At 41.2% G+C, this 17730-nt stretch overlaps 1 protein-coding gene across 5 annotated transcripts in view; it reads right to left on the bottom strand.

Moving 5' to 3' along the window:
• LOC138971489 (homeodomain-interacting protein kinase 2-like) overlaps positions 1-3533 on the bottom strand; it is a 64836-nt gene extending 61303 nt beyond the window's left edge. For all 5 annotated transcript variants that reach the window (XM_070344230.1, XM_070344227.1, XM_070344228.1 and 2 more), the window contains exons 1-2: positions 3244-3533; positions 314-1374 (exon numbers count right to left, since the gene is read on the bottom strand). In XM_070344230.1, coding sequence (XP_070200331.1) covers positions 314-1353 — 1040 coding nt within the window. In that variant the 5' untranslated portion in view covers positions 1354-1374; positions 3244-3533. The remainder of the gene's footprint in view (positions 1-313; positions 1375-3243) is intronic.
• Between the last annotated feature and the right edge of the window lie 14197 nt (positions 3534-17730).

Raw genomic sequence — 17730 nt, forward strand, 5'->3', positions numbered from 1 at the left:
ACATCATGTGTATATTTTATACAAGCTCACATAGCGTGTTTGCAAATATTCAAATATTCATGCAAAATTCTGATTTGATTTAAAACCTACCACACTTTCAAACAAAAAGACAACAGTTAAAGCTCTAAAAACAGACAGACACAGATGATGTTCCAATCAGCAACAACACTCCAAGTTGCTATCCTCAAAGTAATCCAGGATATTCACCACTGCTGTCAGTAGTGCAACACTTGCAACAGGAGAAAATTGAAGTTTGATTGAGGTTAAAACTAACCAACAGAAGCACACACACAAAACACTCAACTGGACTTACCTGTAATAACGCGACTGAAGATAAGTGGAGCACATGGCCTTGGATACATGACTTGCAGAACCAAAGTCAATGACCTTGACCCGGTAGGGAAAGCGCGTGGGGTCAACAAGCATGATATTCTCCGGCTTGAGGTCAGCGTGAATCAATCCCAGCTGCTTCAGCTTGCGCAGGGCGGTCAGCACCTGCTGCGTGATTGGACGGATGTACTTGAGGGGCAGGGGCTGGAACTTGTTCTGTTTGAGGAAGTCATACAGGTTCTGCTCCAGCATCTCAAACACCAGACAGGTGTGGTTCTTGTGCTGGAAGCACTCAAACGCCCGAACAAAGTTGTAGTCGTCCGCACTCTCCTGGCTGAGACGCTGCAGGATGGACACCTCGATCTGACCTTGGCGCGCATAAGAAGGGTGGTTCTTGAGGATCTTGATGGCCACGATCTCATTGGTGCCTTTTTTCCAGCTCTTGCACACCTGGCCGAAGGTGCCCCGCCCCAGAAATTCCAGCACCTCATAGGCATTGGTCATCGAGTACAGCACCTCATGCTGTACAAGATGGTAGTCCCCCTCACTGTTTGACGAGCTAGTCGTCGTGTTCTTGGAGGTTGTTGTCGTGGCAGCAGTGTTGGCTGTTGCCGCGGTCGTGGTGGTCTTGACACACTCATCCTCGCTGGAGATGGCGTGAGTTTCAGTCAACTGCATGGGGACTGATACATTTAACTCGTCAATTTTTCGCTTGATGCCACCAACGCGATGGTGGCTACCTGAGAAAGCCAGACTTTTCTGGGACGACGAAGTTGCTGCTGCTGAACTGTGGTGGTTGTTGAACGTCTGATGGCGTAGCCCGTCAAACTCCAAGAGCTCATTCCCATTGTGGGATCGCAAAGGCTGGTGGTGAGAAGTGATACTGAAGTGATCGTGAAGATGAAAGGGGGAGGCCGCTCTGCCCTGAACTACATGCTGCTTCAAGGCTCCCGCCTCCAACTTTATCTTCTTAAAATTGCTAAATGCGCTGGCTTGGGCGTAATTAGGAGGGACTTCTTGCATTTGAGGACTGGGTGTCAAGTCCTGAAACAAAATAAGATGCACTGCAAAAATGTAAAAGGTTCACAATAAGTGGGCCAGTCAGTACATCAAACAAGATCAAACCACGTGTTGACCCTACAAAGCCTCTTATTTAATCAGAAGGGCAGACAATCTTCAACATAATGTTAAAATCACAAGCTAATCTTGCAAATCTTCATACGATAACAGCATTTACAGACCATGCACAAAAATGCACACAATCACAATCAAGACACAGACGACAGGCACCAAGAAAACATCTCAAAGTCAGAAATTGTAACGAACCATTCATAATTTTCTGATCCTTTGAAAATGTTCTGCCCACGCTTTCTCAATTTACACAACTGAATATCACTTATCAGTGACTCATCAATTCAAAAGTGTCCATGCCAGCATGTGCTTTTTCGCTACACAGCTGAGCACATGCATAAAAAAAAAATCAACTTGTAAAAGTACAATACTAGTATTACATACCATGTACTACACGTAAAATACAAAACCCAACCCAGAAGACAACAGTGAAAAGTATGCCTGACACACATGGTGACATGCATGCTTTTTGCTACTGTTTTCTGTTGTTGTGTGTTTTATCTAGGTGTGGGTTGGTCTTTTAATCATGACATTTCATGCCTGCCAGGGCTCCACAAACGTCCGACTTGCTCTATACTATAGGCCTGCGGAGCGAGGAAATGCAGACTTCCGATCTCATCTTGCAGATTGTGCTTTTCTTAGCCCACGAAAAAAAAACTTACTTGATGCACTGTTTTCTTTTAAACTTTGATTTCTTATAGTTTTCATCTACTCAGAACTTTGCTCTCTCTTTCTTTCGAATTATCATTTTCAAAAAAATTGTAGCATAAAGCCTGTAAGATAGATTTTTCTCCGACTTGTTTTATCACACTGTGAAAATATCACAGCAAAATCTTTTTTTTTCGTCAATCTGACAATCAGTGTTCGATCTCTTTAATATTAATTATTCATTTACTTATTTAGTTCTAAAGACCTGATTCAATGCAAAATATGTGTTATACAGGGACAACACAAGTGTCCATTTCCTTCAAATACTCATACTGTATCAAACTTGCAAACAAACATTTTTATAAAATGGGTAACTCAAAACACATTGTTGAAAATGGTACATTTATTGGTATTTTATTTTTTACGGCAAAAGTGTGGTGAGAACATCTGAATGTTCATTATGTTGAATCATTGATCACAATTAACCATCAATGTATCACTATCAGGTTCGCCTGATCAATTCATGTTACAAAACGGGTGTCCATCTGCTTACAACTTTATATGCAAGCCATCTACTGGATCAACAACCTGTTTACATTTTCCAAACACCTATCTTTGTAAGAACTACACTTCCTTTCACTCATCCGGCAGGCTTACAAGATAAATATCTTCATTTTCAACGGTGTCTTCCCACTACTAAATGTTGATGCTGCAGCTGACGACACACCCTACGATCATATCGTCAAGGCTAAGCTGTGGAAGAAGCGTCAGCTGTTTACCACACCGGATCAATGATGACGAAGTGTTCCATTGACAACCACATTGTAAACTTTACATAAACAAAACAGAGAGGCATTTCCCCTCTTTTTGTTCATTATAATAATGTTCGTTCGGACTTTTACGTGACGATTCCCCGGCTACGCGAAAGGTGAAAATCTTGACGTAAACAACGTGCCCTTTCTCAACGCCAGCCAACCCGTCTCGACTAGAAAGTTCTCGGGCACGCTGTGCCTCAACTTGCCAGCGGCCGGAAGGCACAAATCACACCATACGTTTACCAAGACAACTGTCCATACAAATTACACTATAAAGCAAGTAAACAAAAACAAATTGTAATGAATGTCATCACCGTACCTTTGAAGAATTGACGATTCTGAAGTGGTAAACATAGCCGTCATTCAGAATCGAATATGGTGTGTCTCTCCTTCACAAAGGTTTACGTCCATGACCTCTCGAAACCACAGAGATTTTCTTTCCTTCGAGCGTCGCGTTGTTTCTCCCTATACAGTCCGATGAAGTGTAATCCCCCTTTGTTTTCGTTAAAGTATAAATTAAAAAGAAGTGCAACAAACCCCCGAAATATTGGCTCAGTTAGAGCCTACACTAGAACGCAACATGTCGGGCTAAAGGGGGAAGAGACTTCAGAAGAGACGGAGACGCGCCCGATGGGATTCACAGGCGTTAGCTTTCTTGATTCCAAGTTATATACACAATCTTTGACAACAACAAGACATCGGACCGAAGTATAATTTTTTAAAGACATTAATCGTCATATACAAAGTTATATAAAGTTAAAGTATCAGCTTCGGTACATTTGGCTACAAAGCCTATTTGTTCACATTTTTCCATTTACTACCATAAACCCTTTCGAGTGAAAGTACGTCACGTGACGTCGTATGTCTGACGGTGAGGCGGAAAAAAAGGCCTTCGTTCGGCGAAACACCATGCCGCTGTGTGCGCATTTGGACTGAAATAAGACCGATCGTTGGATCGAATGTGTGCGCGTCAGTTACTATATATTTCCCAGATGTAATACTTTAATTTGAAATTTTCTTTCCCCATTGTTGCTTTTAACGTTCTTTTCTTGTTTTGTTTTCGTCTGTTTTCTAAGCAGTTTGTAAAGCCGGTAATAGTTATGTCAGTTATATATTTTTTTCGATCACCCGGTTATGGTCTTACTGGGTTTTTTGTTTTTGTTTCTTTGTTTTGTTTGTAGGGGAGGGGAGGGTGGTGGTATGTTCAAGTGTTTCCTTGACTGATTTTGCTCCGGTTGGTAATAACCTTGTCGGCCGTGTTGATTAACTTTATCTGATTTCAGACCAGGCGGCGATGATTTCCAGACAGTGTTCCCGGCATCGGATTCCGGCAGTAGGGCCTACTTGTTATTACCGCTTCTCAGCGCGGAACTGGCCGTTCAGGACATTAAAACAAATTATAAGATTTTTTCACGGATGTTCAACCTTATTCCAAGCCACCAAGCACCGGCCACTCATGTGGCCAGCATTTCGAGTTGCAAATATCACTCATTGACGTGGCTAATAGCAGTACTAAAAGACTTGGCACAAGAGCCTCTGTCATTATCACGTCCAGCGTTAATTCTTCAGTCGGTTTTTGTTGTCTATTTGAAACCCCTGCAGCCTCTGTAGGCCGGTGTGACGTTTTCATCTTTCGCCGTGTTGATATTTCGCTTCTCGGCCTCGTTAATCTAGTATAAACTCTACACTGAACAAAAAAACACCCTTCGATAGTACTGATGAGCGACCTTGTGTACCTTACATTCATGGGGCCAAATGTGTCCAACCAATTTGTTTTATTTAACTTAGAAATTTGATTTATCCTAAAATGTTTCCCTTCTTACTCAAGGGACGTAACCACTCGGTACACGTTTTCGAATAAATCGAATTTGGGGGTGAAATCTATTACATTTCACCACCAATTTTCTTCACATGCAAGAAACTGACATGCTTTTCGTCCATAAATAATTTCACTTCTTAATTTTACCAGGAAACAACATTTCAGTCTTGAGTATAATTATGTCGAGGGGGAAATATGTACACAGGCGAAAGATGAAATCGTGACACCGGAGACAGATATCCCGGACAGAGGAAGATGGACTTACGAGGCCGATTTATATCCGGCAGCTAGCTTCATGTAAACAAAGAAGTCAAAAGCGCGCCAAAAAATGACATCCACAGGAACTGCAGTGGGCCCGCGTTGCGAAGGTGGATCGAGATTGCGTGGCAAAGTGGTACAGACACTTCCTCGTGATCTCTCTCTCTCTCTCTCTCTCTCTCTCTCTCTCTCTCTCTCTCTCTTGCTCTCTCTCTCTCTCTCTCTCTCTCTCTCTCTCTCTCTCTCTCTCTCTCTCTCTCTCTCTCTCTCTCTCTCTCTCTCTCTCTATCGATAACAACTTGTCTTGGTCAACCCACATTGAGCAACTTAGTAAAGTGGTGTCAAAGAAAGTGTACCTCTTATCTAGAATTAAACACTTCCTGAACTGCCACACCAGAAAATTATTCTTCATTGCTCATATTCAATCTGTTATTGATTACGCATCCACTCTATGGGACTCAGCAAGTGAAAATTCCTTAAAACCACTTAGCAGATTACATAAAAGAGCGCTAAAAGTAGTATTACTAAAGCACACTACCCTCACAGAGTTAGACTACATACATTTAGGGATCTTACCTCTAAAGTCAAGACTGCTTTTTAACAAAGGAATCTTTATGCATAAAATTATATTCGAAACTTTGCCCCAAACCATTTGTTCAAAGTTCTCTTTGAAGAATTCACACCACCTTATGAAATTTAACACTCCTCTTCCTAGGATAGACTTATTTAAGTCTAGTCTAGTTTATTCAGGTGGCCGTCTCTGGAACGCTCTTCCGAATGCCTTACGGGAAGCTACCAGCACAGATTCTTTCAAAAACAAATATATATCCCATTTAATGAAAATAGTATATTCTTGATTGTTATGTCCTTTGAGACACAGTCACTCACTTTTGATTTATTGTTTTGTTTATGAAATTATGATGTTCTGCATAATATCCATTGTCTTGCAGAGTTGATGTACTATTGCATAGTATTCTTACTCTAATTGACTTGCAAATTTTTGCTTTGCACCTTGTCATGAACATGTATAAACTACAATGTTTCATATAATGCACGTATGTACATAAACTTATCCTGTTTTACTAATTATGCAAGTATTGTAGTAGTAGTAGTAGTAGTAGTTATTATATTAGATTTAGTCCCTCTTTAGGGCGAGGGCCAGATGCAAAAAAGTATACCAATGCTTATTCTGTTACCCTCGTAAAATAAAGAATTGTCATTGTCATTGTCATTGTCATTGTCTCTCTCTCTCTCTCTCTCTCTCTCTCTCTCTAATCCTTCTGTATTAAAGTTTTCGAGTCAAGTTATCTCTCTCTCTCTCTCTCTCTCTCTCTCTCTCTCTCTCTCTCTCTCTCTCTCTCTCTCTCTCTCTCTCTCTCTCCCTCTCTCTCTCTTGCTTTGTAGGGAGTAGGGTGAACATGTGCAGAAAGATGGAGAGAGGGGGGGGGGGGGGCGTGGAGTGTGTGTGTGTGTGTGTGTGTGTGTGTGTGTGTGCAATATTCTAAGTCAGTTTTCTGGAACGTCATGGATAAACTGGATGTTCAAAAAAAGGTGACCGGGCCCATCATGATGTCCGTAACGACTCATACACACTTTAGTCTGGCGGTTCCTTGACTTGCGTTGTCGGCAGGGACGTAGGACGCGGCCGTACGGCGGGTACGGCGATCGCCGTACCAAATTTTAGACTTTTTTTTTTTTTTTTTAAAGAATACCGATGATGATCACATTCTCATAAATCAGTCAGGGGTAATAACTAGAACAAAAGCAGATGTGAAAAGAAACAGTGAGTTTACAAACACATCCACATTACGTCGATCAATGGACCTGGGAAGCAAATCGGCTTTTTTTTTCCCTCGCGGCCGTACCAAATGTTGTGGGTCTGCTACGTCCCTGTTGTCGTGAACCTATTAATCATGACAAGTGCAATGTGGCAAGGCGAAGCAAGGAAAGGCAACTTTTGGTTAATAGTGAGCTGCAAGAAGAAGTATGTAAACTCTTTCATGACAAAACTCCGATGTCGACTCAGTGATTGTTTTTATCTTTTACTGTCGGGGTGCGGAATACCCACAGTACCAAATTCCTTGAATCGGGTCACAGAGACGCGCGAGGATACTGATTCCCTATTTTGAGCGAAGGCTGAATGCAAACATGTAGGCTATGAGACTTATCTTTTATTATCTTAGTTTATCATATATGAGACTTTTCTTTTCTTATCTTATTTTAATATATCATGCAGGAGACTTATCTTATCTTATCTTATTTTATCATACACACACTCAGTCATGCAAATCGTCCCGGCGATGGGGGTTGCGGTGCTTTTGTGACCGATCAAGTTTTGTTCGGCTTTATTTGTGTATACATTTAGGTTACAGTAAGGCCAAACAAAAATATATGTTGGTGTGGGGTAACGTGACCAAAAAAGATCGGGTCGGTAGGTCGGCTTTTATTTATTTTTATTTTATTTTTTATTTTTAGTCGGGTTATGTCCCTTAGTCTCGGTATGGTTCGCAAAATGTGCCAAAAGGTTGGGTTTTTTTTTTTTTAAAGAGAAATGAAAAAAAAAGTTTAAGGGTCGGCGGGAAAAAATAGGCTCGGTCGGGTAACCCTAAAACAACATATATTTTTGTTTGGCCTAATTTCTTAAAAAGCCACTAGTGTCACTGAATCTGCAATATCATTAATTCATCGAAACATTCCCTCCGCCCGCACAAGAAGCAGCCAGGCTGTGGTCGGACCAAGTTTTTGATAGCGGGATGCCGAAGCGGAGGGATGATCTTATCACACATAAATGAGGCTGGCCATATCTGAGATAGTGAGCACAACTGATTTCACGGCAATAACTGTGCATTTAAACTGGCGTGAAGAGGGACATCGCTCTACAGAATCCTCATAATTTGGCTTTGAATGTCAGTTTTATTTGGCACCCGTTTAATGAACCAAAAGAAGAGATAGTTCTACCAAAAAATAGATGCTTTCACCAAAAGAAAAGATGGCTGGAGTGACAAAGAATTAAAGTACACACAAAAATTTGATCCGCCAAAAGAATTGCTGTCTGAACAAAAAATAAAATAAACTGGCAAAAGCAAATATACTCAGGCAAAAGAAAATAATCATAATCAGGCAAAAGATTGACTACTTCAGGCAAAAGAAAATATAGTTTCAACAAAAGAAATGGATAGTCATTCTCCAACACAGCGAAACACAGTGTGAGTGGTGGTCATTGTTTTGACTCACTGATTTCGCTTAAGCAGAGGTGATTTGTGATCACAAATTCAGCTGAATCAAGCAAGGACACAGATTCTGTCAGTTGAAAATGGAGTTTGAAGGCACACCGAGATTGCCGAAGCACCACATCGCACACTGAAAATGTGGACAACAGCGTTTCAGTGGGCAACGTCACCAGCTTAGTCGCTGAAGACTGGGAACACGATCTTCGTGGGATCTTCAACCCTGGAAAAGGAACTCAAGACTGCCATCCGAGAGACCGAAGAAAAGGTTGAATCATCGTCCTGGGCTGACTTCGAGGAGTATGCCACATGTCGGAGGTCGGTGTGGAAGATTACGATCGACGAAAACAATCAGTTTTTCTGCAACTGTCGATCCGGAGTTCCTCAAGTGCTACGTGTGTCATCATTCCATGGGCATGGAGATTCGTCTGGAGGTGACCAACCCCCCTGCCCAGGCCAAGACCATCCCGGGCCAATCGGCCAGAAGCGAAAGCGCGGGCGCCCAAAGCTGTCGAGACCAGCTCTTATCAGGCAGTGAACACACTGATCTTGACTGCTCTGTACACTGATTTTATCATTTTGATTATGATATGGAGTGACACTATTTTGTCTCTGAAAGTACACTAAACTTTATATTTGTTGCTGACAGTAGCTATTTTGTTGTTGAAATAATTCGTTTTTTGGTTAAGAATTCTTTTGCAAGTCTCATTTCTTTTGTTGGTAGAATCAATCGGTTTTTTGCTAGAAGCATCTATTTTGTGGATGGAAACATCCGATTTTTTTGTTGGAATATCTTTTGCTAACTAAGCAATTCTTTTGGTGAAAGCATCTATTCTTTTGGTGATTTAATTTATTGCCGTTTTATTTAAAGTAAGTCAGTCCAAGTCGCACTAATCTGCCCGCCTGAAACTAAAAGATCGACACTGAAAACCCAGGATCAGTTCTTCTTCTTCTTTTCGATCGCCGATCACAATTGGAGTCCAGATCTTGAGATATAATTAGTGGTCCTATGCAGCGCAGCCACTGGCCCGTACAGCTTGTTGTGCAAGGACTCCGGCAATGGCCAGGTTTCCTCTCTCAGCACCTGGTGGTTCCTGCAGTCTCGTAGGATGTGGGCCGTGTCCTGCTCTGCTTCTCCACAAGAACACATGGGGGAGGGCACAACATGCAGCTTCTTGTGGAGATGCTGGTTAAGTCTGTTGTGTCCCGTCATCGCCGAGACTCTTGAGACATGGTGAATCGAAACCCGAAGACCGACTAAGACGGGTCGTGCTGGTCTCTGCAAAGCATGAGAACATAATGACCGACAGACCTGCCAACCCTTGTGAAGCCTCAAGAGTAGCAATTTGGATTTTTTTAAATTTTCAGCGCAGCAAATGGTGTTTGAGCATTTTCTAAAATGTATTCCCACATCCGCATTTATGCCATCTTGCACAAGAATAGACATTTTTTAATAAAGTTTCATGACAATGCAGGAACATAAAATGCCCTTTAGAGAGTATCTGCAGTACCGCCTTTCAGTATAGGCTATGTTTTATTAATTATTTTATGACCGCCACACGGAGTCGAAGGCAGAAATGAGTACCAGGACTCTCAGAAAGAGGGAACTGTTAGCATGCTTGTGATTATTTGTTATTGCTACCTTAGTTCGGCGTACCAATTGCTCTTAAAACGTAGCATGCTACGCCGAAAGCTTAGCAGTTGGCAGCTATAGACCGACTTTTTTTTTAAGCATATCTTTAGTGGAAACATGACATGGTGCATATCCATCAGAAAAAATGAATTCAGGAAATCATAAAGACTAAAATCAATTTATTTTGAATCTGTTACTAACATTTAAACCTTTGGGCTACTTAAAAACAAAATGAATTTTTACGAATAATGTATTTAAATTAATTTGTAAGTTTCCAAGCTGAAATACAATATTTTTTGACCAACATTTCAAACTTTTTTTAAAAGCCGGATTTGACGTCATCAAAGACATTCAGTGAAGTAATCAAGACAATGAAATGGCACACACACACACACACACACACACACACACACACACACACACACACACACACACACACACACACACACACACAAACACACTCTTTAGACAACCTCTTTAGACAACATAAAAATCATTGTGCGATTCAATTAATTTTGTCATTATCATCCTCTTCCTGGGATTAAAGTGATCATTTTCAAAGTGATTTTCTATTTTCATTTTCCATCATTGTAAACACTTTTGACGCATCCTGACCTCAGGCCAAAATGAGTTCGGCTCATTCTATCCCTGACAGGATGCCTTGGTATTCCTTGTCTGGCGAGGAAATCGATTTTTTTTTTTTTTACATATTTAGATCTTTTCGTAATGTGTTATGGATATAAGCAGATTCGCGATCGTCGATAATGATTTTTCATGGTGTTGTGTAATTTTTAAATTACAAAGGAATTGATATGTAAGACGGTTTCAAGCGAGCTATTTTTCGCGGCTGTATTTACTGTGCAAACAACTCTAAATATGGCAAAAGTGTCACGTGATAATCAACCGTTTGGTTTCGGCGCTCGCTGGAGCAGACGATTTTTCTGACAGGGATGCAACCATATATTACGGTCTCCTTCCGGCAGCAGTCCCAAAATTTCGACTTGTTTTGACCTCAGAACGATGTCTTTATCACAACTGTGAAGAACAGAACGGAGATCACTGTCGAAGTCGGCCAATCTGCAATCATTTTCGTCTCGCGAACACTGCTCGCGAACAACATATGGGAGATAACTCTGTATTCTTGTTTTGATAGATTCGCGTAGGACTTTAGCGTCCGGTCAGAGAGATAACTGGCGATAGCCGTGGGGCGATGATGATCAGAATGTTTTTATACGCTGTTTTCTCATAATCGTTTTTCGAGTACCAGTGCGTCATTGGGAAATACCCATCTTCTAGACTAACTGTTCAATCTTCTTATCCTTTACATTATTTTCGCCAGAAATTATGTCTGTGCAATAACCAAGAGCCTTTCTATTAATTACCGAGGAATGATTTTCGAAGTTCTGTCAAAGTAAAAACAAACAAAAAATTCCCGATTTTTATTTTCTGCCTATGATATCTACCCAGGCAACAAAATATGTCCTACTATGAAGAAAATGCTACGTTAATGTATCTAGGGACCTGTTGAGAGTAACATAAAACATTCTTCAAAGCTCTATCTTTATATTCCTTGAAACCGGCACGGTTGGCCTAGTGGTAAGGCGTCCGCCACGTGATCGGGAGGTCGTGGGTTCGAACCCCGGCCGGGTCATACCTAAGACTTTAAAATTGGCAATCTAGTGGCGTCTGGCATTATGGGGTTAGTGTCAGAATAATGTGACTGGGTGAGACATGAAGCCTGTGCTGCGACTTCTGTCTTGTGTGTGGCGCACGTTATATGTCAAAGCAGCACCGCCCTGATATGGCCCTTCGTGGTCGGCTGGGCGTTAAACAAACAAACAAATATTCCTTGAAGATGAATGTTTCCCCAAAACTAAATGGCTTGCCTCGTAAAGTCACACAAAAACCGTCAATTCTGACCTATTAAATGACGGGCGCTGTGGCGGGGTGTTAAGACGTCGGCCTCTTAATCGGAAGGTCGAGGGTTCGAATCCCGGTCGCGGCCGCCTGGTGGGTTAAGTGTGGAGATTTTTCCGATCTCCCAGGTCAACTTATGTGCAGACCTGCTAGTGGCTTATCCCCCTTCGTGTGCACACGCAAGCACAAGACCAAGTGCGCACGGAAAAGATCCTGTAATCCATGTCAGAGTTCGGTGGGTTATAGAAACACGAAAATATCCAGCATGCTTCCTCCGAAAGCGGCGTATGGCTGCCTTAATGGCGGGGTAAAAACGGTCATACACGTAAAATTCCACTCGTGCAAAAACACGAGTGTACGTGGGAGTTTCAGCCCACGAACGCAGAAGAAGAAGAAGAAGAAGAAGACCTATTAAATCAAGCAATTATCACTTTCTTGGACAAAAAAACAAACAAACAAACAAAAACCTTGTCAGTCTGAGTGGGTTTTTTTTTAATCCAGAACATTGTAAAGAAATTAAAGCTTTTCAAAGAAATAGAACCTCTACCCTTCTTAAATTTAAAGACATCGGACACCGATTGACCCAAAAAATAGATTTCGCTAATATTTTGCCTGTGATATTTTCAGAGTGTGTTAAAACAATCACATCACATATCTTGAAAGTGGTATTAACCTGTGGTTTAGGTTTGTTGTAATGAGGTGTTTTTATTTGAATTATTATAAAGAGTCTTTCTGATATGGCTTGAAATGTCGTAATTACATTACGTTTTCGTAGGCTAAAATGAGATCAGTTTCTATATTCGCATGAACATAACATTTTCTGGAGTATCCAAGCGATTTTAACAACAACAACAACAACAACAACAACAACAACAACAACAACAAAAACAAAATGACACAATGAGTCCACACAATCACATATCAAAGGAAATAAAACAATCGACCGAGACATTTTGCACAGATCTGCAAAACGTACAATTACCCCATGATTTTGAAAAATGGCATCAGAAGATGTAAAAGTGATCGTACTCTGAAAAATATACATGAAGAGTGATATGTAAGAGCTGTTTCAAAGTGTTCACAATCTGCCATGTCCAAAAATAGATATAAGTATAACTACATAGTCTGGATCTTGTGGGTCATGGACGATCCATATGGAAGTTATTAATTGTGTTTATTCCTAATGGAACGGCGACCCGTGAAAAAAGGTGAAAAACGTCTATCATTCATGAGCTCAATATCAATTTGAAGCGACCATTTCATTTTTCGTTGTCCGGGGACCCTGCAGCTAATACAACAAGATGTAAAAGTTAAACTGTTATAACCTCTGTTATGGTCGGCCGTGAGCTAACATCAGCACATCAATTTATGTCAATAACTTGTTACTCCTATAGTTCTGAGAGCAAAAAATACTACCAAAAACGTCATCTCCGTTACTGTCTGGGCGTACTTTTAAAGAATATACATTTATTTTAAAAATGTAAGCAAGCTCTTTCTAATCACATGCACTGTCATTTTAAATGGCACGACCATCAGTGCTGTTGCTGCAGTTTTTTTTGTGCATGAGGAAGTCCTTGTGAGTCTTTGCCATGGCTTTAAAAGTAAATGTCCGGGGAAATAGGCGCAAAAGCAGTAACTTCTTTCGGGAATATCTTTTTATCCCATTTTGATGGATTTTGCAGGGCCGGACCCAGGGGGGGGTTCCAGGGGTTCCGGAACCCCACCCCTGGAAAAAGCATGTACCTTGCTTTGAGTGTTTGTTTTTTTTACTAGTTTTAGCACCAAAACAATGCTGCTCTTAACCCTCAAAACAAGGCCCAGAATGCACCAGATTGCATAGATTTTAACCGTTTTTCAAAAAATTTCCGGGGGAGCATGCCCCCGGACCCCCCTAGTTCGCGCGCCTGCTTCGCAGGCGCGCGCTTGTGGCTTCGTCACTTCGCTGATTTGCCCCCCCCAAAAAGGAGGAACCCCCCCCTTACAACTCATTTGGTCCGGCCCTGATTTTGTACACACGAACACCACTAAAACAACCTTCAGATTGTTTTAGTTTAGGTACAGGGCTTTGTTTACTGCTGCGGTGAGGTTAATGAACCCCCAAGACTACTTTTTCTCTTAGTTGCTTCCCTAAACAACTAAGAGAAACATTAGTCTTGGGGGTTCATTAAAGGCACAGTGCGCCGCCTCCTGTAAACCATCACATATACTGTCAGGCTTTTACACACAGTACAAACACCCTTCCATTTGAATGCTCACCAAACGGGAACATCCTAGGTGCCCTACGTAAAGAGCGAGCAATTTTCAAAGAATTAATTTTGCGGATTGTGTCAGAGACAATCGGACCGTGGTGCGTTTTGGCGCTAGACCTAACTTTTAAAATCTAAATAATAAATTGACAGCTTGTTACACAAACATTCTTAAATCATAAAAGAATTCTTTTTTCATCAAGACAAGATCAGTACAATTCGAAGTTTTGAAAGTTTGAAAAAAGAAACGCCCGGAAGCAGGGTCACGCAAGGTCGTGGTTCTCGTAGCAGACGACGGTTTATGCCTATTGCCAGTTCCTCTGAACAGTCAAAAGCCATCGCGAGAGTTCTTGTGAACCACAGCCGTTTGTTTCGTGCATTGTCCGAGGTACATAATAACGTGCTATTGCAGATAAGCTCACTGCGAGTCGCGGCATTCAAATAACTAACTGACGACTGCATTGTGAAAAAGGGAAACTGGATCACACGGGTTCACAATGACTCAGGGGTAAGATAAACCACGCAAAAATAAATTCTTTGAAAATTGCTCGCTCTTTACGGAGGGCACCTAGGATGTTCTCAAGCGGTGAGTGTTTAAATGAAAGGGTGTTTGTACTGTGTGTAAAAGCCTGACAGTATCTGTGATGGTTTACGGGAGGCTTACTGTGCCTTTAACCGTCATCTCCGTTACCGGCTTTTTTTTTCTCCAGCAAATGAGAAAGAATGAATGATCCAAATCAGTTGTGACATGGTTTTCGCCCACCGGAGCATACTACGAAAAATTCTTTGGCAGGGTCGTCCATCCAGTGGCTCCTGGCTCTGTCGCACGCCGGAGAATCGCCGGAAACAAACAACGGCGCGAACTTGCTTCGCGCAGCGACAGATCTTGCAGCGTCTCAAGGTTGAGCCTTCATTTGAGGTAAATCGAACGCTTATCTGACTGGTTCTTGTTTATGCGAGTGCATAAGACGTTAGACTTGTACAACAAAGGTACCAATGAGTTGATTAATGCAGAATTTCTTTTGTATGGTTAATTGAACGCTGATTTTTGTCTTCCCGCGGTAAACTTTTGACTTTAAATGCTTGCTTCTTCACACTGAATCCTTTTGAGTGAAAAATGTAACTGCCATAACAAACTTGAATATGTTCTCTCTGAACTGGCTACTAATTTCTGTTGTTGAGAATGGAGGAAATGTTTAGTAGAATCGATCTAGAAGATCAGATGTTCACTTTTTCAAACAACGGTGCCGCCACGTGGAGACGAAAGCATGACAACGGTGCTGACTTGGTATGGACAACAGTGCTGAGTCGCTTACCAGGAAGACTCTGTAGTTGATTTAGTCATAAAAACAGCGTTGTATTGAGTAACTAGGGTATTTCATTGTTCAATAGTATACAGAAATGGCAAAGACTGAAATGTGGATTGAGTTTGATTTCAGATGGATGTTGAGATTTTCGGAGAGTGGGTGGACAGTTTTGTTGAGGTTGAAACAACATCAAAGCAGATCTTAATCTGGGTTTTGTTCTGTGCAATAGTTTTCAGTGTATCTTCACGAACACCAGGGCGCACTTGTTTCTGTTGTGTGAGGGAAGAACTTTGAAGGCATTTTGCTGATGGAACAGCAAAGTTGATGTTTGCTTCAAGCGGATTGTACCGACCACTTTCTGCACACCCTGAAATAAGCTGTCCTGCATTTTTTGGTCCTCCCATGAACCTCAGAAAACGTCCATGAAACAGACGAAAACCAGTCATCCAAAATCGCTTGACTTCATTGCTGTATCTCATTTCGATTGTACTTTGTGTTCCAAAAAATCTGACCACATCGAGAAATAACTGAAAGCAAATATTGTTCATTGGAAACGTTCCTTCAGAGACCATTTGGTGAAACTGTATCCAAGCTTTCAAGCACCCAAAGGATTTCATGCATTCAGCAACATATGGGGCAAGTGACCTCAGCAATGCTATGTCTTCCATTTCTTAACTTGTGCTGGGTACTGGTTGCTCAGCAAACTGCTTAAAGTGTTGTCGCCACTCCTCAAGATGAAATTATCCTGAAGACTGTTCCTTGATTTTGAGCTGTTTTTCAATGAACATGAAGGTGTTTGGACAACTTCTAGTTTATTTTTTTGAAGCTTGTCATCACTAACTGTGATTTTCAATCCCTTGTCATGGATGTCTTTTGGTACTGTAAAACCCCTAGCAAACGCCCACCCCCTACTTTTAGCCGAACTGTGCGGAGGGGGGGGGGGGGGCGTTTGCTAGGGGTTTTACAGTACCAAAAGACATCCCTTGCAAGATAAAGTGTCATCACATTTTCACAAGAAAATAATTGATACAACAATGTCAGAGAAATACAGTGGAACAAAACACACACACACACACACACACACACACACACACACATACACACACATACACACACACACACACAAACCCACACACACACACACACAAACCCACACACACACACACACACACACACATACTTTGACTTCTGTTGAGGCTGGGGTCACTTTATTTTCACTGAAGAAAAAAAATCCAATGTCACAATAATACAAGTCGCGTAAGGCGAAAATACAACATTTAGTCAAGTAGCTGTCGAACTCACAGAATGAAACTGAACGCAACGCAACGCAGCAAGACCGTATACTCGCAGCATCGTCACTCCACCGCCCGTGGCAAAGGCAGTGCCAGTGGAATTGACAAGAAGAGCGGGGTATTCGTTGCGCTGAGAAGGATAGCACGCTTTTCTGTACCTCTCTTCGTTTTAACTTTCTGAGCGTGTTTTTAATCCAAACATATCATATCTATATGTTTTTGGAATCAGGAACCGACAAGGAATAAGATAAAAGTGTTTTTAAATTGATTTGGAAAATTTAATTTTGATAATAATTTTTATATATTTAATTTTCAGAGCTTCCTTTTAATCCGAATATAACATATTTATATGTTTTTGGAATCAGCAAATGATGGAGAATAAGATAAACGTAAATTTGAATCGTTTTATAAATTTTTTTTTTTTTTTACAATTTTCAGATTTTTAATGAGCAAAGTCATTAATTAATTTTTAAGCCACCAAGCTGAAATGCAATACCGAAGTCCGGGCTTCGTCGAAGATTACTTGACCAAAATTTCAACCAATTTGGTTGAAAAATGAGGGCGTGACAGTGCCGCCTCAACTTTCACGAAAAGCCGGATATGACGTCATCAAAGACATTTATCAAAAAATTGAAAAAAACGTTCGGGGATTTCATACCCAGGAACTCTCATGTCAAATTTCATAAAGATCGGTCCAGTAGTTTAGTCTGAATCGCTCTACACACACACACAGACACACGCACATACACCACGACCCTCGTCTCGATTCCCCCCTCTACGTTAAAACATTTAGTCAAAACTTGACTAAATGTAAAAAGCAAAACCTAAATGTTTCTTCCCTACAGATATCAATTATTTTCGTAAATAAACCTGATCTTCCCAGCGATGGTGATGATTTTTGGTTTGTGATATAGACACATTTCAAATCAATGTTGGTTTCTTTTGGGACTGTATATATTTTGTAAATAAAAAACCCCACTATAACAATAGAATCAGGTACCTTTTTCTATTAACAAAAACAAACAACCGGTGTGGACGTTTGCTAGGTAGTGACCCCTCTGCACAACTTTTGGTCAAAAGTGGGGGGTGGGCGTTTGCTAGATACTG

This window comes from Littorina saxatilis, linkage group LG7, assembly GCF_037325665.1.
Source record: "Littorina saxatilis isolate snail1 linkage group LG7, US_GU_Lsax_2.0, whole genome shotgun sequence".
Lineage (NCBI taxonomy): Eukaryota > Metazoa > Mollusca > Gastropoda > Littorinimorpha > Littorinidae > Littorina > Littorina saxatilis.